This window comes from Panthera pardus, unplaced genomic scaffold (assembly GCF_024362965.1).
Source record: "Panthera pardus isolate Hobbes unplaced genomic scaffold, ASM2436296v1 HiC_scaffold_7, whole genome shotgun sequence".
NCBI lineage: Eukaryota > Metazoa > Chordata > Mammalia > Carnivora > Felidae > Panthera > Panthera pardus.
The window spans coordinates 66,266,525-66,287,247 of NW_026527002.1; the positions used below are offsets into that span (position 1 = coordinate 66,266,525).

At 39.0% G+C, this 20,723-nt stretch overlaps 1 protein-coding gene across 1 annotated transcript in view; it reads left to right on the forward strand.

The window, feature by feature from the left end:
* FAM91A1 (family with sequence similarity 91 member A1) overlaps positions 1–20,723 on the forward strand; it is a 43,911-nt gene that overhangs the window by 19,215 nt on the left and 3,973 nt on the right. The window contains exons 13-23 of the mRNA XM_019459904.2: positions 434–546; positions 905–991; positions 2,946–3,078; positions 7,726–7,874; positions 9,170–9,304; positions 9,464–9,577; positions 13,474–13,546; positions 16,267–16,416; positions 18,366–18,470; positions 18,979–19,102; positions 20,367–20,436. Coding sequence (XP_019315449.1) covers positions 434–546; positions 905–991; positions 2,946–3,078; positions 7,726–7,874; positions 9,170–9,304; positions 9,464–9,577; positions 13,474–13,546; positions 16,267–16,416; positions 18,366–18,470; positions 18,979–19,102; positions 20,367–20,436 — 1,253 coding nt within the window. The remainder of the gene's footprint in view (positions 1–433; positions 547–904; positions 992–2,945; positions 3,079–7,725; positions 7,875–9,169; positions 9,305–9,463; positions 9,578–13,473; positions 13,547–16,266; positions 16,417–18,365; positions 18,471–18,978; positions 19,103–20,366; positions 20,437–20,723) is intronic.

Consider the following 20,723-nt stretch of genomic DNA (forward strand, 5'->3'; position numbering starts at 1 on the left):
AGAAGGAAAGGAATTTATTATAGGGGTGCCTAGGTGGCTCAGTCAGTTAAGTGTCCCGACTCTTGATTTTGGCTCAGGTCATGATCTCATGGTCGTGAGATTGAACTCTGCTTTTGGGTTCTGCACTGAGCGTGAAGACTGCTTGGGATTCTCTCTCTCCCTCTGGCCCTCCCCTGCTCGCACGCGTGCTTGCTCTCAAACAAACAACAACAAAAGAAATTTACTACACAAGTACCTTTAAAAAAATTTTTTTTAACCTTTTTTAGTTCGAGATAGGTGGGACTGGGACCTTTTGGGACTGCAATATTGGCTTACATTTAGTTATGTAATTTTTTTAATTATCAAAGTTGAAAAGAAATACTTTCTCATTCTAAATGATAAGCAAAGAATAATTTTCATTTACTCGATTTTACATTGATTTTTTTTTTTCTAGCTGACACAGCCAGTGTAAGCAGTTTGAGTTTGTCCACAGGATATACAAAGCGTATTGCTTTTCTCTTTGACTCAACTCTCACTGCCTTTTTAATGATGGGAAATCTTTCACCAGTAAGTCAAATTCTTGTTTAAATATGACAGTGTTTAAAGATTAGAGTTAAAATAGTTCATGCTTTTAGGTCCCTTTTTAAGAATTAGATTAATTCCTAAAAATGCAAAATGCAACTGTCTTTGTTTTATATTCCTTAGAGGAGCATAGTAACTCTTTAGTGAGGGTTACTTCTGTAATCAGAAGACTCAGCTTCACATGTCACTCACTTTTTAAGTTTAATTATATTAGACAGCGTAATATAAATGTGAGATGTTAATGCTTCATATAAGAAGAGAAAACTAGGACTTATGAACAATAGACTCATGTAAGGTGTTTAAGGTCCATTTTAAGTTTTTTTGTTTTGTTTCTGTATTACAGAACTTGAAAAGCCATGCTGTCACAATGTTCGAAGTTGGCAAACTGTCAGATGAGTCTCTGGACAGCTTTCTTATAGAACTAGAAAAGGTAAATCTGGACTGGTCAGTATGGGATGTCAGGGCATTTGGAACCATTTCTTGATACAACATCAGTTATTGATTGTATAGGTTTTCATATATTCTTGCTCATTCCTGCCTAATTCCTCACCTTAATACTGCAACAGTCATTTAGACTTTAGAATATCAAGTGGATGAACAGATTTTGTGATTTAGAAAGTGATTTGTGGACCTTATCTATCACTTAGCATGATTTGGTTTAATGAAATGGGGTATAGAAATAGTCTATGTAATTTTTTGTACATTTTTCTAAAATAGCTTTTAATTTTCTTTAGTATGATTTTCTAAGATCTCCTTTCAGCTGTTTTATTTGAAGTTTTTGTTCCCCTTATCTTAAATCTGAAACAGTGTCCCTGGGTATCATGTTTATGTCCACTCTCACCATCCCCTTTATTATCTGGAAGACTTCAGCCAATGCTCTTAGCCACCTTCTTCTCCGTGAGGACAGCCCTACTTGGCCTTAGCTCTAAATCTGGATTGCCCTTTTGGGGTTTTCCATTTCCTAGGTTTTTTGGGTTTTTGGTGGTGGTGGTCGTGGTGTGGTAGAGGTGTGTGTGTGTGTGTGTGTGTGTGTGTGTGTGTGTGTGTGTGTGTGTGTTGTGTGTTTGTTTTCGTTTTTTGTTTTTGTCCTCTGTTTTCCTCTCTGCAAATAGTTTCTATGCTGAATCTGTTACTTGACTAATAATTTTGGTACCTTTTGTGTTTTCGTGGTGAACTCTGTGTATTAAATGTGCTACTTAGAGGATTTTATGATTCCATTATCCTTTATATCTTAAGAAAAAGACCATGACATTTTTTCACTCTTCCTTCTCCATAAATTTTTCATTTTTTTAGGGCAGAAATGTATTTGAGATAATCCTTGCTATTAATTGGTCTCTCATTGTTACCTTTATACATCCATTATTCCCTCAATACTTTTAACACCTTGTTAACCCCATTTCTTGTTGTGTATTATCTTGGCAAATTTGCCAATAAATTTTTTATTTTCTAGCACATTCTAAGTTCTGTTTTTCTGATTTTTATTTTTCTCACCTCCACTAGTCTTTTATCACGTTTAGCAAATTGGAAGATCACTTTATTTTTTATATATCTATATTCTCTTATATCACATAGTTATTTTTGGGAAGGCCTTTTAGTCTGAAGTCTAGTTTTTAAAAATAGTTTCTTAGCTATTTTTTAAGAAGGTTCATCTTGATGAGGCTTAAGTGGTTATCTTATTTTTTAATGCAGATCTAATTTAGTCATTTTCCCCTATAGACCTGTCTTTCCATTTTGTGTGTTGTTTCTGGGATATATGTGTTTTTACGTATTGAACAAGTACCTGACTCAGTGTCAGAAGAACATGCGTTAAAATGAAGTCCAGTGAGCACAGCGGTTTTGTCCACTATTCAATCCATACATCCTAGACAGGTCATCCATAGCACATAGTAGGGACTCAGTGAATCCTCGTTGAATGAATTTAAGCTGTATATTTAGTAGTGTTGAAACAGCCGTGTTGAATCACATACTCCACTGAGCCTTGCAGCCAGTGATACAGAACTGTGGACACGGTGATGAGAATTAGGGGCGTAATTGGTGACCATGGATTGGAGTACTCTTCTGGAAGAAGCAGAATGTAGAATGTGGATCTTAGAGTTTTTTTAAGCACTCCATTTGAATCATACGTGAGACATACAACTTATATAATGGTGTAATTTAACATTATTTGGTGTGTTAGTTTTACTTGCTGGGATAATTTCTATCATCTTCAAGGATGTATTCAAATAGAAACTCAACTGAGATTTAAGCTAATGTTTGTTTCAGTATTGCCTGGGCAAATTTGTGGTTTATTGATTCTTAATGTCTTAATATCTCTACTGTATGGTTACGTATTAGGATGAATGGTTTGAGAGTGGTACTGCAAAACTTATTTTCTCTTGGTTTAGGTTCAGAGCACTGGTGAAGGAGAAGCACAGAGATATTTTGATCATGCACTTACTCTGAGAAACACAATATTGTTTCTGCGTCATAATAAAGATCTAGTTGCACAAACTGCACAGCCAGACCAGCCCAATTATGGTATGATAAATGTACTTGATTTTGAAGACATGATCCTATGGAACTTCTTTAAGAAATTAAACAGGTCACGCTCACTTATTTAATACATTTTGTGTAGATGGCATGTCGAGTTTGCAACTAAAGGCTTGTTTTGTGAAGTTCTTTGCTCGTGAACTCTTTCTTACCTGATTTTACTCTTTCTCCTTTCTTATGTGCCACTGTAGTATTTGTAGCATTTAAATCTGTTCAGTACCTATAAGAAGGGTTGGAGTGTTTAATTTGTTTAAGTGGCTGGACGGAATTTAGAACAGGCCTCAGTTTGAGGGGTGAACAAGTGCCAAAATGTAGTTGTTTTAAGAAGCATAAAATTTCATGAGTGAAAGATTCCATTGTATAAAAATAATAAACAGGAGCTTCCTGTTGAAATGCTGCTGTAATATTTACTAAAGTATTTTACTTTAACAAATAAAAAAGAGGACGGAGAACCTCTTTTTAAAGAGTAAAAGAGGTAGTGACACTTGTAATCTGTGATGAGCCCTACTGTGGCGATCACCTGGCATGCGCTGTCAGTGTTGGGATAGACGAGGGTTCCCAAACTGGGGGTCAGTGGATGGTAGGTTCTGCGTTGTGCAGCGCCATCCAGGAATGTATGTTTTGAAAAGATGACGTGGCCTGGGCACCAGTGAAGAGCATTTGGCTCAGGTCCTCAGACATTCGCAGGAGCTGCATCTCGGAAGTCTGTGAAATCTTGGCACCACGATAATATTTACTCTCACTCATTCTTTCATTCACTTGATAGTTCCGTTTTCTGGCCAAGAACCGTCGAGTTTCTTAGTGACATCCATTTTCATTCTACTTCTTTCACGAGCATCTGGCTTTCAACTCCATTTAAAAATTTAAGGACGGGGGCGCCTGGGTGGCTCAGTCGGTTGAGCGTCCGACTTCGGCAGGTCATGATCTCACACTCTGTGAGTTCGAGCCCCGCATCGGTCTCTGTGCTGACGGCTCAGAGCCTGGAGCCTGTTTTGGATTCTGTGTCTCCCTCTCTCTCTGTCCCTTCCCCGCTCATGCTCTGTCTCTCTCTGTCTCAAAAATAAATAAAAAACATTAAGAAAAAAAAAAATTAAAAAAATTTAAGGACGGAATCAGTTGTCACTTCACAAAAGTGATTGTGGAGGTGACTGCAAAGCTGCCAGGTGGTTGAGCTGAGTGAGGCTGGACACGCTCAGTTTCCTGTGACTGGGCTCTGCAACCTTTGCGTGTCGGGTGCAGAGACAGACGTGAGCAGAAAGAGGAATGGTCCCATGCTGGGGCTCTTTTTGAGATTGTTCGTAAATAGTTAAAACTGAGAATATTAAATCAAATGCCAAGAGGCCAAAGCACTTACTCATAAGTGTTTGTTAATAGTAACCATTTTTTGGCTACCAAATGTTAGATCATGTGACCTAAGCGATGAGCAGCACAATCTTGAAGATGTCTTTGTACGTAAAAGTTACCGGGACTTTTTAGTGACTTACGGAAATAACAGGTTAGAGTATTTGAAATACTCTGCTATAACCATCTTAAAATAAATCATCCTTCCGTGCTCATGATAGAATGCAGGGATGTTGGTGCTAGTGGCCAGGCAAGTTTAACTCATTTTATAGATAAAGAAATTGAAGGTTGTCTCAGTCAGATTTCCTGCCCATATAATCATTATGGTCTGTATGATCAGTCAGTGGAAGAAATGGGACTTAAATCCATGTCTCTTGAATTTTTTTTTTTTTTTTTTTTTTTTGGCTCTGTCCCTTTTATTAACTTCTCTTGAGCACCAGCCTTTTTTTTTTTTTTTTTAATTTTTTTAATGTTATTTATTTTTGAGAGAGAGTGAGAGAGAGAGACAGAGCATGAGTGGGGGGGAGGGGCAGAGAGAGAGGGAGAGATAGAATCCAAAGCAGGCTCCAGGCTCTGAGCTGTCAGCACAGAACTCAACACGGGGCTCAAACCCACAAACCACAAGATCGTGACCTGAGCTGAAATTGGATGCTCAACCAACTGAGCCACCCAGGTACCCCAGGCACTAAGCTTTTTATTGATTTATTCATAAACGACCTCTCACTTAGTAATCTGGACTAAACTTTTTCACCATTAATCATTTATGTACCAGAATGTATGTTAAAGGGAAAACCTAAACCTTATCTGTGTGAAAGTAGTTAAGTTTATTTTTCTAACCTCGGAGGTTGGCTTGATACTTGACGGGTTTTGGGTACCAGTTAAAGCTTTTGTTGTTTAGTCTCTCCTCTCTCAGATTTTTTTATCATTTTTTTCACTCGTGGCTGTGATTCCTCCATTTTATTAAATTTGCTCTTGAATTGTTGTACTTAATCAAACATAAGTTTCTCTACTCTTTATAGAACTTTTCCCCTTCTCTCCTTTTCCTAAGCCAACTGCTCACCTCTCATTGTACTTCAAAATGAACATCACATCTGGGTCCAGCCAGTCTTGTCTTATAGCTGCTTTCGGTTCTCTGTCTTTACTTTGTTTGCCAGAGGTGTGGACCCGATGTTCTTCCTGACATCTGTAGGACTCTCTCTCCTCCATTAACATTAAATCACAGACTCCCTGCGTTTTTTTTTTTTTTTAAACATCCTATTTGGAAATATTTTAAATTTACTAAAACAAATAAAAGTAGTATAATTACTTTGAGCCCAGAATTTGGGAGTAAGTGAAGTATCATGGTGTTAACTCCACTAAATTTTTCAGGGTATGTTTCTTTTCTATTTTTTTCAGTGTTTATTTTTGAGACAGACAGTGCAAGCGGGGGAGGGGCCGAGGGAAAGGGAGACAGAATCAGAAACAGGCTTCAGGCTGAGCTGTCAGCACAGAGCCTGTCGAGGGGCTCGAACTCACGAACCGTGAGATCGTGATCTGAGCCAAAGTCAGACACTTAACCGACTGAGCCACCCAGGCGCCTCCTCTCAGGGTATGTTTCCTAAGAATAGGGCTATGCCCTCACATCAACTTCAGAAAATGTAATGTTGATACGGTAATCTACCATTTGTATTCCAGTTTATCAGTTGACCTAATCATGTCCTTCATAGCATTTTCGCCCTTCAAGTGCAGGATCTGTTTTAAGATCAGATCTGCATGAAATTGTTATGTCTCCTCTATCTCCTTTATTCTGGAACAAATCTGTAACCTTTTTAGTCCATTAGAACATTCTTTTTTAAGAATATAGTCCCTTTTTGTTGGTTTTGCCAGAAAGGTTCTCACCTGGGGTGTAGGTGATGTTTCATTGTGATTAGTAGATTCAGGTTGTGCGCTCAAGTCTAGAGTATCATGTAAGTAATGTCATGTCCTAAGGGTATGACATCTGGATGCATGTGATTTCCATCTGTCCCCCATTGTGATGGTAATTTTGATCACCCAGTTAATGTGTTTTCTGATATTTCCACTGTACAGTTAATTATTCTCCCCACCCTCAACTACTAAGTAATGTGTGGGCAAATACTTGAAGACCATGCACGTATCCTACTCCTCATCAGTATTTCCTCTCAGATTGAGCATCCAGTGATGGTCCTGTCTGAACCATTCTTTACTGTGATGGCTGCAGATTGATCACTTTTTTCCAATTCCAGCACTTCTTCCAGTAACAGCTGGGACTAGGCATTCTTTTATATTCTCAGTATGGATTGATGAATTCCTGTTTTTTTCAGTGGCTTATAATCAGTCATTGCTCTCTTAATTCGTATGCTGCAGTTGTCTCAGATTTTGCCAGTGGGTTCCCCTTCAAGCTGCCTCCTGTTTTCTTGTGCCATGCCTCCATCCTTTAATTTTTTTTTTTACTTTTGTCGCAGTTGTTTTCTCTCTGGCAAAACAGTGTTATCTTCTCTTGTACTTCTGTCCCATTCCTGGAATCAGCCTTTTCTCTTAGGAGCCTGGTTTCTCATACTAGGGTATGATATTAAAGACCAAGGTCCTGGTGCTAGTTGTGCTCAGTACTTCTGTGCCCTTCCAGCAGGCCATGTGTTTTTTGATTCATTCTTGGCTTGAGTGAGAGATGGGCCAACTTGACCTTCCAAAGTTTCTTTCAGCCTTAAATATCTCTTTTTAGAGGGCAAACAGAATTGGTACTTTCCGAAAGGATTAAGAATGGGAACACTTAAAATCTGTTGCGTGCTGAGTGAGTTTATGCTTTACGGACCGGCAGTCTTGGGTACATATTGTTAGCTGAGGAACTCGTTCCTATGCCATACTCAGAACTTGGTCTTGAAGCTCTTTGTAGAAATCAGAAATTGGGGGAGGCAAGGTGACAGCTTTTTTTGTGGCGCTTAGGTCTTCATGATATGCCATTGCCCTGGCGTGGCTGGGGATGGAGAGGAGGCAACGTGGAGCAAGCACATACTTTTAAGGGAAGAGGTGGCCTCACAAAACACCAGTAGACCATTAATCTTTCTAGACCAGGGAATAAAGACCCTTAGTTTTAAGCCTTAAAGTGTCTTAGTGGTCTCCAAGGAAATCGGGCATTTTTAATAGAGATAACTCTGTGAAAACAATGTTTAAATATCAAGGCAATATTTTATTTTAGACATTTACAATATTTAAATATTTTACCAATATTTTGTCTTGGACATTTTTGCTTCACATTGTCAGTCTTTCACTCTATGTGTATGCTTGATCATAATTCAGGTTTTCCTCTGGATCTCTTACGCTGTGAAAGCCTTCTTGGTTTGGACCCTGCAACTTGTAGCAGAGTTCTGAACAAAAATTACACACTACTCGTCTCCATGGCTCCTCTCACCAACGAAATCCGGCCTGTGAGCAGCTGCACCCCTCAGGTAAAGAGCCACCTGGAGTGTCACTAGCCGTGGCATTTCAGACTTGCTCGTGGTGACTTGAAGAAGAGGCTTTCCGGTTTGATTGTGTTATCTCAATTTGCTAATACCAAATATGAAGATCAGGGATCAGGAAGCAGCTTTGTATTTTATGCTGTTGTAAGAAGTTCAGTTCGTTGGGTAGAGTTGGTGCATTTTATTCATGTATCATCTCGTGATTGGTGCCACATTGAAGTTTTCTTGATGAATGCAGTATTTTAAAGAGAATGTTTTGGATGCTCTAGGAAGGAAGCCTGGATCGCCTTGAGGGATCAAGTCAATTAGGAAAAATGAAATGTTTTAGAAGTAGGGCTATGATGGTAAATAAACGGGAAAGATTGCGCTTGAAAGCTAGAACTTTAGTTATCTCTGAAACTGACTTGTGAAAATTACTGCTGCTCTTTTACTTTTTCAGTGTAATCAGTTGTGTATCTGTGTACTTTGCAAGGATGCCATTTCAAAGAGGCGGGATCACATAGCTGTTCTTCAGTGCTGCATCCTGCCTGGTTTCCTAGATATGCAAGGTTAATGGTGTAGAAGAAAGGAAGGGATCCTTGTATAAGGTTGATTTCGTTGCTGTGCTGTTCTAGCTGCCCTCATGAGCACACCTCCCTCACCTCCAAATTCTTCCTCTGTTCGGTAGGAGTGGTTACAGATTTTACATTGACCAACTTTTTTTTTTTTTTTCATAATTCTTTGTGTGTCCCCCCAACCCTATCCCATATACACATTTCCTCCTGTTCTGTAACACGATTTCTAGGCACAGTAGGAATCCATGAACTGAAGGAATGGTAAGATGGATGGAAGGTTAGATAGTCCCTTTGTGAGGAATTGCATGTGACTAATGACAATAACTAACTTTGAAATAGAGCTTATTATTTGACAGGCACTGTTTTAAACCCTTTTGAGCAAGCGTACAATGTCTTTACAGGGTAGATATTTTGTCACCACATTACAGAAAAGCAAAGAAGTAACCTTCTTAAGGTGATACAGCCGAGGGGGGCGAGGCCAAGATTCAGACCTTGGTGTTTTCCTTCAGGGTCCATCTCCCAATTACGGTGATAAGACGTGCTTTCTCAATTCTGGAATAACATGGAAACCGCTTGGATGGAGCGTTTAAAATTTATTTTCATAAGAACAATAGCAGTGAACATTTATGTGAGGCATTAGCTGTTTGTAAGACCATCCTTGGTCCCTTGTGAAATTTGGCTGCTTTTGAGAAGTATTATAACTTTATCTTACTCGTTTTACGATTACAGCATATTGGACCAGCTATCCCAGAAGTCAGTTCTGTCTGGTTTAAACTATACATTTATTACATCACTGGGCAAGGACCACCATCTCTTTTACTGTCCAAAGGTACAAGACTTCGAAAACTGCCAGATATATTCCAGGTATGTTGTGTGAGGTTTGTTTCTCTGGTTGGTTTTGAGGAGGGTAGAGATTGGTAAGCAGCATTATAGCATTGTATATAAACTGAGATCTTCTTAGTTTTTGTTTGTTTTTTAAAATTTCTAAATGCCATTTTATCTTCATTCATTTCTTTTCCGTAGGGTTATGATCGATTACTAATAACATCTTGGGGTCATGACCCTGGGGTAGTCCCTACGTCCAACGTGCTCACGATGCTGAATGACGCTTTAACACATTCGGCAGTTTTGATTCAGGTACAGTTGCTTTGTTTGAAACAACCGGTTTTGGATTTTTATTTTTAAAGATTCTAATTTGTTAAGTCACAGTCAGATGTCGGTGATTTGAAATTTGTAAAGCTGAAACATAAGAGATGAGATACGGATTTTTGCCCTGGCCTTTGTCCGGCAGCGTGGGAATCCCAGAAACCACATGGATTTTGTAGTGAGACCCAGACTTGAATTCCAGCTTCACATTTGCTACCTGCGTGGCCGTAATTGTTTGATACATGTAATCGCTCTGTCGAGGTATAATTCACGTAGTGTACGGTTCACCAATTTAAATTGGTGAGCAAAAACCACTTCAGTGTTTTTTAGTGTAGTTGCAGGTATCCACAGCCGTCATCAAGCTCGATTTTAGAACATTTTCATTACCTCAAAAAGAACTCCCGAACCTTTAGTTCTCAGTCCCCTAGTCCCCAGCCCCAAACAACACTAACCTACTCGCTCTTTCTCTAGAATGCTTCTTCTGGGCATTTCACACACACACAGTCACGTAATGTGTGGTCTTTTGTCACCGGTCTCTTTTACTTGGCAGAATGTTTTTGAGCTTCATCATGTTGTGTGTTACCAGTCCATCATGAGTCATTACTGCGTTCCTTTTCATGGCCAAATAAGAAGTCCCTTGTACGAATATACCACGATCTGTTTCTCCCATTCATTGTTGACGGACACTTGGGTTGTTTCCACCTTTTGGCTATTAAGAATCATAGTAATCACTGTTACAACTGTTCATTTATAGGTTTTTGTGTGGCCGTATTGTCATTTCTCTTAGGTATGTGGTTAAGAGTGGAAATGCTGCATCATATGGCGATTCTGTGTGTAACTGTTTAAGGAACTTCCAGGCTGTTTTCCAGAGTGGCTGCACCACTTTCCATTCCCACCAGCACTTGGTATTATCTGACTTTTTAAGTTAGAACCCACCTGGTGGGTGTGAATGGTATCTCATAGTGGTTTTGATTTGTGTTTTCTTGATGCCTGGTGGTGGGGCCCTCTTTTCACATGCTAATGAGCTGTGTGACATTTTGAAGATACTTCTGTTAGTTTCCCACCCATGAAACGGAGATGGTGACATTTACTGTATAGCAACAAAAAATAATGTAGCAGCTAATGGCGAGATAAGCAATTTATAGTTCTAGGATTGTTGAGAGAATGAATTAAGAATGTGCTGAAGTGTGCGTCACACTTTCTGTTTCATAATAGGTTCTCGATAAAGATTTCAGTGGTTTATTCAACTATCAATCGTTATGTGCCATATTCTGTGCTAATTAACGTGGATACACAAATAAGTCACGGTCCCTGTGTTCAAGGGATTTAAGTCTGGTGGGAAAAGTTGCATAAGCAGCCAGTTTCCGTTTTTTGCTGAGTGCTGAATAGAATTATCTACGCTGCAAGCATTAGAGAGAAGTACCTAGTTCAGCCTTGAGGCAAGGAGAAAGGCTCAGAGAAAATGAGACTCAGGCTGCATACAGAAGGATGATACAGAAGAGAGCCAGGTCAGGCACAGGGGTTAGCATGAATAAACCTGTGGGCAGAGATGTTTTTCTTTTCCTCCACTGCTATTTCCCTAGTACCTACAACAGCACCTGGCTCAGAGTAGCTACTTGCGAGTGTTTTGATGTAGGCAGGCCCTGGAGAGTAGTGTGCCTTGACCCTTTTGCTGCCGAGCTTTGGCTGTACCCTATAGATTGATGAAAGAGAGCAAAGGGTGCTGAGCAGGGGATTTATGTGGTCAGTGTGTCTTGGGAAGATCGGCTTGGAGAGTATGCTGAGAAGGGTTGGGTAAGGTAAGATTCTTGAAGCAAGAGGACCAATTAGCATTTGGTGTAGGAGTCCCGATAAGAGGGGAAGTCAGCCTAGATTAGAAGAATAAGTACTGAAAGGAGGAACTGGGTTCAATAATTCTTACAAATTAAAATTAATAGAATTGATCAGATGTCTGAGAAGGCTATGAGAAGAGGAAGGGTAGGATTCCTGGGGGATTGGCTTGTGAAGGTGGAAGAATGGTGATATCCCTGCTTGAGCAAACAGAGGAGGAAGAGCCGGTTGATGGGGGTCAGATGATGTGTGTTGTGTTTGGGGCAGGCTGAGTCTAAGGTGCCTGTGGGACATTTGGGTGGTAGGGCTATCTAGTCGGTAATGGAAAACATTTTGAAATCCAGACGAGAGTTGAACAGGAAGCATTGACTTGAGTGTCCGCATCAGCACGTGGAGGTAGTTGAAAGCACGAAGAACAGGGTGCGTTCGCCAGCAGGGGGGACACCTAGCAGGGGTAGTGGTGGCAGATGACCTCATAGGATGGGTGAGACGTGGGCTCGAGTCAGTCTGCCTAAGTTAAAATCTTGATTCCACCATTTATTAGGAATCTTGGGCAAATTAAATAATCTTGAATTCCTTCACCTGCAAACTAAAGATAATGGTTCCTAAGGTCGTTGAAATGAATGACCAAATTGCACCATCTACATAAAATGCCTGTACCTGTGCCTAGCACACGGGACGGTCCCAGAAGGCGTTAGCCGTGTGGCGGTAGTGGTAGCAGATGTGGCCCAGTTTTAACGTGTTTATGAGGAGTTTTGTTTTTGCTAAAAAAGAATGCCTCTTTTATTTTAAGTTTTGTGGGAGAAATTCATCTTGCTGGAACTTAAAACACAATTTTGATTAAAACCACGCTTTCATTGTAACGGCCTTGATTGGGGTATAAATCATAATGGTACCGATGAGGTAAAAGTGGGCTGCCAGAAGAAATACATTCGGGTTGTTATACGCACCATTGAAATGAGTGCAGTTTTTCTCTGAAATAATTTTTTTCTTGTGTATCAGAGTACTTTGAATTTAAATAATGCAAAGGGTTTTTTCAATGGAAAAATGTATAGATCCCCAGTGTTAAATTTTCTCTTGTAGCGATACTAAATACACATAAACATAAAATTAAGTTCTTCATTCTTATTATTCTTAAACAGTTATAAAACCAAAATAAACCTGGGGATTTAAATTTAAAAAAAAAAAGAACCCTTTAAAACTAACAAAATTGAAATGAACATTAATTGAAAGTAATAGATAAAACTAAATTATTATTTGTAGCATGGGAGTGGGGTGGTTAGACTCAGATTTTTTTAATTCAGTTTTTGAGTTGATAGAACCTTCTCAGAAATAAAACACTGTTAAAAGATGCATGGAGGAAAGTATCACTACCCTTCCAACACTATCTGCCCAGTTCTCCCCATTTCTTTTCCTAACCAGATACATTTTTAGTTTCTGCTGTACTCTTCTAGAATTTCTTTATGCAGATGCAAGCCAACACACAGTGCTATATCCCCGTGCTTTTTTCACTTAGCAACTGGAGACCTTTCCATTTCCGTTCATAGGGAGCTTCCTTTTTTTTTTTTTTTTTTTTTTTTGGTAGCTGCATTGAAAATACATACATTGATTTGTTTAACCACAGTTGGGGGCATTCATAATCATATAATTTTGAATATGTCACTAAGTACAGGTGTTTGAGTTTTGCATTCCTAGTTCATGATATGCCAGGTGACTGATGATGGGATTCCTTCACCACTTTTCTTCTCTTGGACCTGCAGCTAACCCTTGTATGAGTGTGCCTGATTTCAGTCTTCAGTTGTCTCACACCTGATGTACCTGTTCAGTCGGCCTCTCTTTCTCGTTAGCCGTACGTTCATTTAGAGACACATTGTCCTATAAGTTAATACACACTTAAGGTCTTTGCTTGCTGAGAAAAATTAAAAATTGTTGAAAGATTTTTGATGGTATGTTAGTGTAGAATATGCCATCACATGGCACAGTCTTGTTTATTGTTTGACTGTTACTGGAAATACAGATTTCTTGTATAACTTTCAACTGTGTTTCTTCATGTTTAGGGACATGGTTTGCATGGGATAGGAGAAACTGTCCACATACCTTTTCCATTTGATGAAACAGAACTACAAGGAGGTATCTTGCTTTTAAATTATATCTGAGTTCTTTATCATTAATCTTTGTCAACAGTTTGGTAGAAAACATAGCAGGAAGTGAATTCTTAAAACTTTGAGTTCAAGGGTCTTTAAAAAAATTTTTTTTTTAATGTTCATTAATTTTTGAGAGAGAGAGAGAGAAAGCTCAGGCCCATAAGTTGGGGAGGGGCAGAGAGAGAGGGAGACACAGAATTGAAAGGTCTCAGGCTCTGAGTTGTCAGCACAGAGCCTGACGGTGGGGCTCGAACCCATGAACCATGAGATCATGACCCGAACCGAAGTCAGACACTCAACTTACTGGGCCACCTAGACACCCTAGTTCTAGGGTCTTATCGTTGCCACTTTTAAAGAGTATTGGCAAAGGTAGTTTTCTTTCTTTCTTTCTTTTTAGTATAATTTATTGGCAAATTGGCTAACATACAATGTATAAAGTGTGCTCTTGGTTTTGGGGGTAGATTCCCGTGGTTCATCGCTTACATACAACACCCAGTGCTCATCCCAACAGCAAAGGTCGTTTTCTGTCATGTGCCTTTTCCCATAAAGAACTAGTAGAATAAGACTTATTTAGGACCTTTGAAGGAATACTAGTTTGCCTTGGAGATGAAGAGAATCAGTAGGTCTCTGTTTAGGTGAAAGACTAGATTTTCCTCTCTGTTTAGCCTTTTACTTTTCTTTTATTATTTATTTGGAGGCTGGGGGAGAAGAATTCATAGGGAATTTTTTTACCCTTAGAAAGCCAATTTTTTCTTTCCCAGTGTTACATACTATTTGCCTCCCTCTTCCAACCCAGGAGCTTTTTTAGGTGATTTAGAAATACATGCCATTGAATATGGGTATAATACTTTACGGTTTACAGAGTACCTGCACGTATTTCCTCTTTCAGCATTTGATTTTGTTGTTAAATGTTACTTTTTGCAATTAGGATTTGAGTGGATTATAGAGTTTGAACTAAATAAAGCTAGTTAGAATCAAGGGCAGGGGGAAAACCCGTTTAAAGTGTTCTCTTTCTAGAATTGGATGTGAACTAAGTACATTTGGTATAAGATGTTCAGAGAATATCTGTTAAAAGCAAATTTATTCTTCCTTTTGTTTAATATAGGAGATGACCCTTTCTCTGTCAAATATTAGGAAGGTATATATGTTCAAAAGAAAAATAATACGATTAAAACTTAACATATATCTATATAGCACTACTCCATGTAAAATTGCTGTTGTATAATCTTATTTTTCTGGTTCTTAGAGCCACCTTGCTTGAATTTTTAGAGAGCAGTGAATGGTTCAAGTAATCTAATTTTTGTTAGTTTATATAAGAACTTAATGTTCTCCCAAAATAATAGAGTGGGGGAAAGGAAGATTTTTAAAATATCTTTTTCCTTTTCACATAGCCAGACTGCGGAAGCCTCATGTTTGAAATTAAGTTCTCTCTCTTGCCTGTTGTGAATAAATGTGTACAAAGTTTAGAGAAGAGTTTTCTCTTCCAAAAAATAGCCCCTTTTCAATAAGTACTTCTCTGCAATTAAACTTTGCTATTTAATCCTCTGATACTTTATAAATTCTGTGGAGGGGCGCCTAGGTGGTTCAGTCGATTAAGCATCCGACCTAGGCTCAGGTCATGATCTCATGGTTCGTGAGTTCGAGCCCCACATCAGGCTGCACTGAGAGTGCAAAGCCTGCTTCCGACCCTCTGTCTCCCTCTCTCTCTCTGCTCCTCCCTTGTTTGCACACATTCCCTCTCTCTCTCTCTCTCTCTCTCTCTCTCTCTCTCTGTCTGTCTCTCTCAAAAATAAACATTTTACAAAAATAAATTCTGTGGAAAAGTATTAGTTCACCTGAAGATACAGGCTAGTGACAACAGGATCTTAAAATTTATACAAAATCTCAAAAACTGATTAATAACTCTCTTGCCTTGAGAGATTGTGTCAATTATAAAAGAATCTTCATATCTGAGTATAGAGCATATTTCTGTTATAGAAGTTCATGTATTTATAAAACTTGCACTGGTATTTAAATAATTTATTAAGGATATAATTTCAAGTCCTTTTTGGCGTTAGTCTAAATAGGAATAATTTTACTTTAAAAAGGTTTTCAAAAATATAATGTGTATTTAATACATTTCAAAAATGTAATGTGTATGTAGTACATAGAAGCCCAACAAGGAAGCATTTGAGGCAGAATAGAACCACGAAGAGAAGTCTAGAGAATTTGCCACTGACCAGCCCAACTTTTTATTTTATTTTTTTATTAAAAAAATATATTTTTTTTAATGTTTATTTATTTTTGAGAGAGAGAGGCAGAGCATGAGTGGGAGGGAGACACAGAATCTGAAGCAGGCTCCAGGCTCTGTGCTATCAGCACAGAGCCCGATGTGAGACTTGAACCCACGAACTGTGAGATCATGACCTGAGCTGACGTTGGACACTCAACCAACTGAGCCACCCAGGTGCCCCTGAGCGGGCCCTGTTTGCTTGCTTAGCACATAGTTTGTTCTGATACCGTAAATGCCTCCTGGAGGCTATAAATAAATCTGTGTATGCCAGCCTTTTCCATTCACAAGTAGGTTTTTGTTGGAATCAGTGTTGATAGATTCAAGTATAAAAGGAGTTCTGAGAATTGTTCAATAAAGGTATATTTACATTTTTGATGTTGTTTTATGTTACAAAACTATGTACTTACAGTGTAACGTCACCCCTTTGTTCTTAGAGTTCACTCGCGTCAACATGAGTGTTCACAAAGCCTTGCAGATATTAAGGAACAAAGTGGATCTGCAGCATTTTTGTGGCTATGTCACCGTGTTGAATGCTTCGAGCCGCCTTGCACACAGAAAACTCAGTGACGCTTCTGATGAGAGAGGTCAGCCAGTGGTTGGGTTCTCTGAATTAAGGTGGTTGTACTGAGTTTATTGTAATCTTAGTATTTTAAGAAGCAGGGACTCTTGTGGGGATGTCGAATTATGTAATACTTAGTGTTTTTTCACTAAGGTGAGAAAATATTCTGTGACATCATTTGGACTAATATCAGTTGTTCAGATGGAGAAAATACAGAAGTACTGACCTGGGGTTAGAGTACGGAGTGGTTTTTAGGTTTTAGCCCTTTCTTTACTGTTGGCTCTGTGGTAATAGGCTTTAAATTAAGTTCCTCTGTGACGTGATGGCTTCAGAACTTGAGTCTCTTTGTAAAGAGGTTTCCAAAGTAGAATTAACAGTTGTTTTTTTTTCCCATTCAGCCTTTCTTTTTCTGTCAAAGGCACCACTGTCTCAATGACCCAGGCCTAAAATCTTGTCTTTGCCTCTTCCTTCTTTTTTCACGCTGTCCACTTTGTTTCCACGTTCTGGGGAATTAGTCTTTAGAAGTGTCTCTCATATCCTTTCTTCTCTTGTCATTTCTTTTGAAATTCTCTGTAACTGTCCTTCTAACCTGCGTCTCAATACTGTAATCCTGGATCACTGCAGCCATTTCCTGCCTAGCCTTCCTGGCCTCATTCTCCTCTGTCTCCAGCCCATCTTGCACATTGTCAACAGTTAGTTTTCCTTTACTTTTTTAATTAAAGAATTTATTTGCATGTCACCTTCTCATGCTCACTGATTGTTTCCACTCTGGCCTAGTTTTGGCTTGTATGTGGCTTTGGTGGCCATAGTGCCAGCTCTGGTCCATGACTCCAGAAAACATTTCAATTCAAACGTCTGTCATTGATTGACTGTATTCCCTGAGCCTTTTAGTGTGCCATCCTGAGTAGATATGATTGATGTGCTAGCCATCCAGTGGATCGGATTGGCTCCCTCTGAGTTAAATATCCACCGCAAATACCCTTTACGTTTGGCCAGAAGATGTGAGTAAATTTTAACAGTTGACTGCCACGTATCACAGGGGCATTTCCATGTTTTATTTTTTCATTCCACCAGCATTTATGGAGTACCTGCCGAGGTGCTAGAAAGATAGAAATTAGTAAGACCTAAGGAATGAAACCCTAGAAAGGGAGACAAGCAGGTGAGTCAGCCTGCCGCATAGTGTTAAAATCTGTGCCAAAGCTTGGCATCGGCTCCATGTGCTGACGTAGGGCCGAGAAGGCATATCTCAGGCCAACTGAGCTATCAGAAAAGGCCTCTTAGAGCAGGTAAAGCCTGAAGTAAGTCTTGAAAAGTGAGGATTTGGGTACGTAAAAGATGGTTGCTGTGTATTTGAAGGGTAGCAGCCTTTCAGGCAGAGGGAATCAAGCAGTAGAGTAAGCTCATCTTGGCAAAAAGAAAGAATTTGTTGAAAAGTAGTAGAAAATGAGAGTAAAGAAGTTGGTAAGATCAGGAGATCTTGGAGGATCTTCAGTGCTGGAAGATACGAAGAGTCAAAGAATTTTGAAGAGGAATAACATAATCAGATTGCGTATTTCCATGGGGGTAGAAGCGACTTTGGTAAAGATCTAAGTGAAAGTCTAATAAACTTATGTTCTGCCTTTTGAGTCCTTGTTTCCTTTGGCCAGGGTTTTACAACCTCAGCGCCATTTATATTTTGAGCGGGATAATTGTTTGTTTTGGAGGACTGTCCTGTGCATTGTAGGATGTTTAGCATCCCTAGATATCAGTAGCATCCCTGTCCCCATTCACGACAACCGCATAGGTCTCCAGACATCGTCAGAGGTCTCTTGGGGGACAAAATTGCCCCCTCCTTGGGAACTGCTTTAGGCTGAAGACTGTTCATTATCCTCCATTGTCATTCCTGTTCCTGGAGTCTTCTCTTCCGTTAGAACCGATTTACTGACTTGTGCCGACTACTAAACCCTAATATTGTGTGTGTCCTTTAATTACAAGGAGACCCTGATTTGGCTTCTGGCTCAGATGTAAATGGGAGCACAGAGTCATTTGAAATGGTCATTGAGGAAGCAACTCTAGACTCGGCAACAAAACACAACTCTGGTAAGGTTTTAAGAATTAATTTGTAGCTTTAGACTAGTTTCTGATGTTTAACTCTTCTGTTACATCATTTGGATGGCATTTGTCTACTCTGTTTATCCACAATGGGCCTTTTAGTAAGCATTTACCAGGAAACATTTTTTTATGTTTAGAATAACAATTAAAGTATTATAAAAACATGATCTGAGAATGACTTCAGTTGCGTTTTTCCTATGTTAAATTCTTTCATCCGTAGTTGTCTTACGATATCTTTTTTGGGGGGAAAAGACCATTTTGAACATCTGATGAAAGCTTTGTACCTTCTCCCCAGAAGCATGTACATACTCAAGAAAGATTCTTTCCTGTTTCAGAGATTCACTGACCTCTCTGAATCCTCTCCCCTGTTAAGCCCGTTGCTGGATACCGCAGGGGTGGGAGGAATCTGAAAATTTATGAGCCTCAGTTAAGAAACCCTGGTCAGTCATAATATATATGACTACCTATGTGACTAACAGCTGTGTGCCCTTTGTAGCTGCCACAACAGAAGCGGATTGGGTTCCTCTTGAGCTGTGCTTTGGAATTCCATTGTTTAGTTCTGAATTAAACCGGAAAGTTTGTAGAAAAATTGCGACACATGGCCTTTGCAGAAAAGAGAGGTGAGGGTTTATATTCATTGTCATCTTTTCATTTGTGAGACTTCTAGGCTCTCAGTTGCTACATCTTATTTTCTTTTATTTCACACATGAGCATGGTAATTGCCTTGAGTATATTTGTTGATTGAATAGAGATTGCTAATTAAGTATTTTGCTATATTTTTCAAAATTAAACTTCGGCACCTCAAAAATCTGACATATGCAAACATTTGGGACACATGTTTTGGTTAATTTTAGTTATGTTAACTGAATTACCAGGTCGGCGAGGTATATGAGATGATAAACCTAGTGTTTGTAATATGTATGTGTCTAGAACATTTCCCTTGTGCACTTCTGTCACTCTTAGCAAACACACGTTCAAATTATGTCATGTAAATAGTGGTTATCTATTACGGTGGAATTATAGCTGAATTTCTAAATTTTGTTCAAATTTCCATGTTTTCTAAAATGAGCACGTATTACTTCTCAGAGATGGTCTGTAGGTTTTGTTTCCCATGCCTACTCTGATCTGTTGGGAGCAGTTGCTAAGAGGCAGTGTTGTGAAAGTTCTGCGACTTTGGAGCATATGGGAATATTCCTCAGTCTCATTGTCTTGGTAGGGTGGCTGAGAGAGCTGATGTCCACAGGTCTCCTTGACTTCTTTTAGAAAACAAAGTTGTAGAAGTAATTCATTTAATTGGCTTAATATAGTTTATCAGAAGATTAAAAGTGCTCAGTCAACAAATAATTTCAGCAATTCTCTGAAAGTAACATACATGAGTAAAAAGTAGAAACACTAATAACAGCTTTAAAGATGGCCACCATGATTGTTACCAGTTTGCATATTTGAAAAATATTTGATTTAGGTGGGTTGATGTGTATGAAATCTCTCAGGCTTTTTATCAGGATGTATTTTAAAATTACATTGGGTATTTGAAGTTTGTATCATAATTGTCATTCCTGCCTGAATTTTCGTTTTAAAAATTTTCTTTCATTTAACATTTATATTTGCTAATAGTTTAAACTCTTCCTGACAATAACTTCTCAGTTTTCGTTTTATACATGGTTTTTTATTTCAGAATGGTCTTTTTATGCACTGTTAAACTCCCTACTCTTAAAACTGGCAGAAATTTCACGGATGAGAACCACTGAAAAATGTTTTAATTTTTTATGTGATTAAGCAGAATGTATTTACACATATAAATGCATTTAAATTGCTGAAATTATTGTGAGATATTAGTTCTTGCCATTAAAATTATATTTGTCTTAAAATTTCCTTTTTTTTCAGCCTTCAGAACCTCTTACATTCCAGTAGAAAACTCTCTCTACAAGTCCTTAACTTTGTTCACTCATTCCAGGTAACAAAACCCAAAAAATCCAAATGGTATTTGCATAGAGCTTTATAGGATGCAGAGCAGTTCCATGTCATGCTCAAGTGCAAAGAGTGCAAAGAGATGTTATTTAAAGACTTTTAACTGATGGGGCTTGCGAGCGGGGGAGGGGCAGAAGGGGGGGCTGGACAGAGGATCCAAAGCAGGCTCTGTGCTGACAGCAGCCAGCTGGATGCGGGGCTTGAACTCATGAACTGTGAGATCATGACCTGAGCCGAAGTCAGATGCTCAACCAACTGGGCCACCCAGGCGCC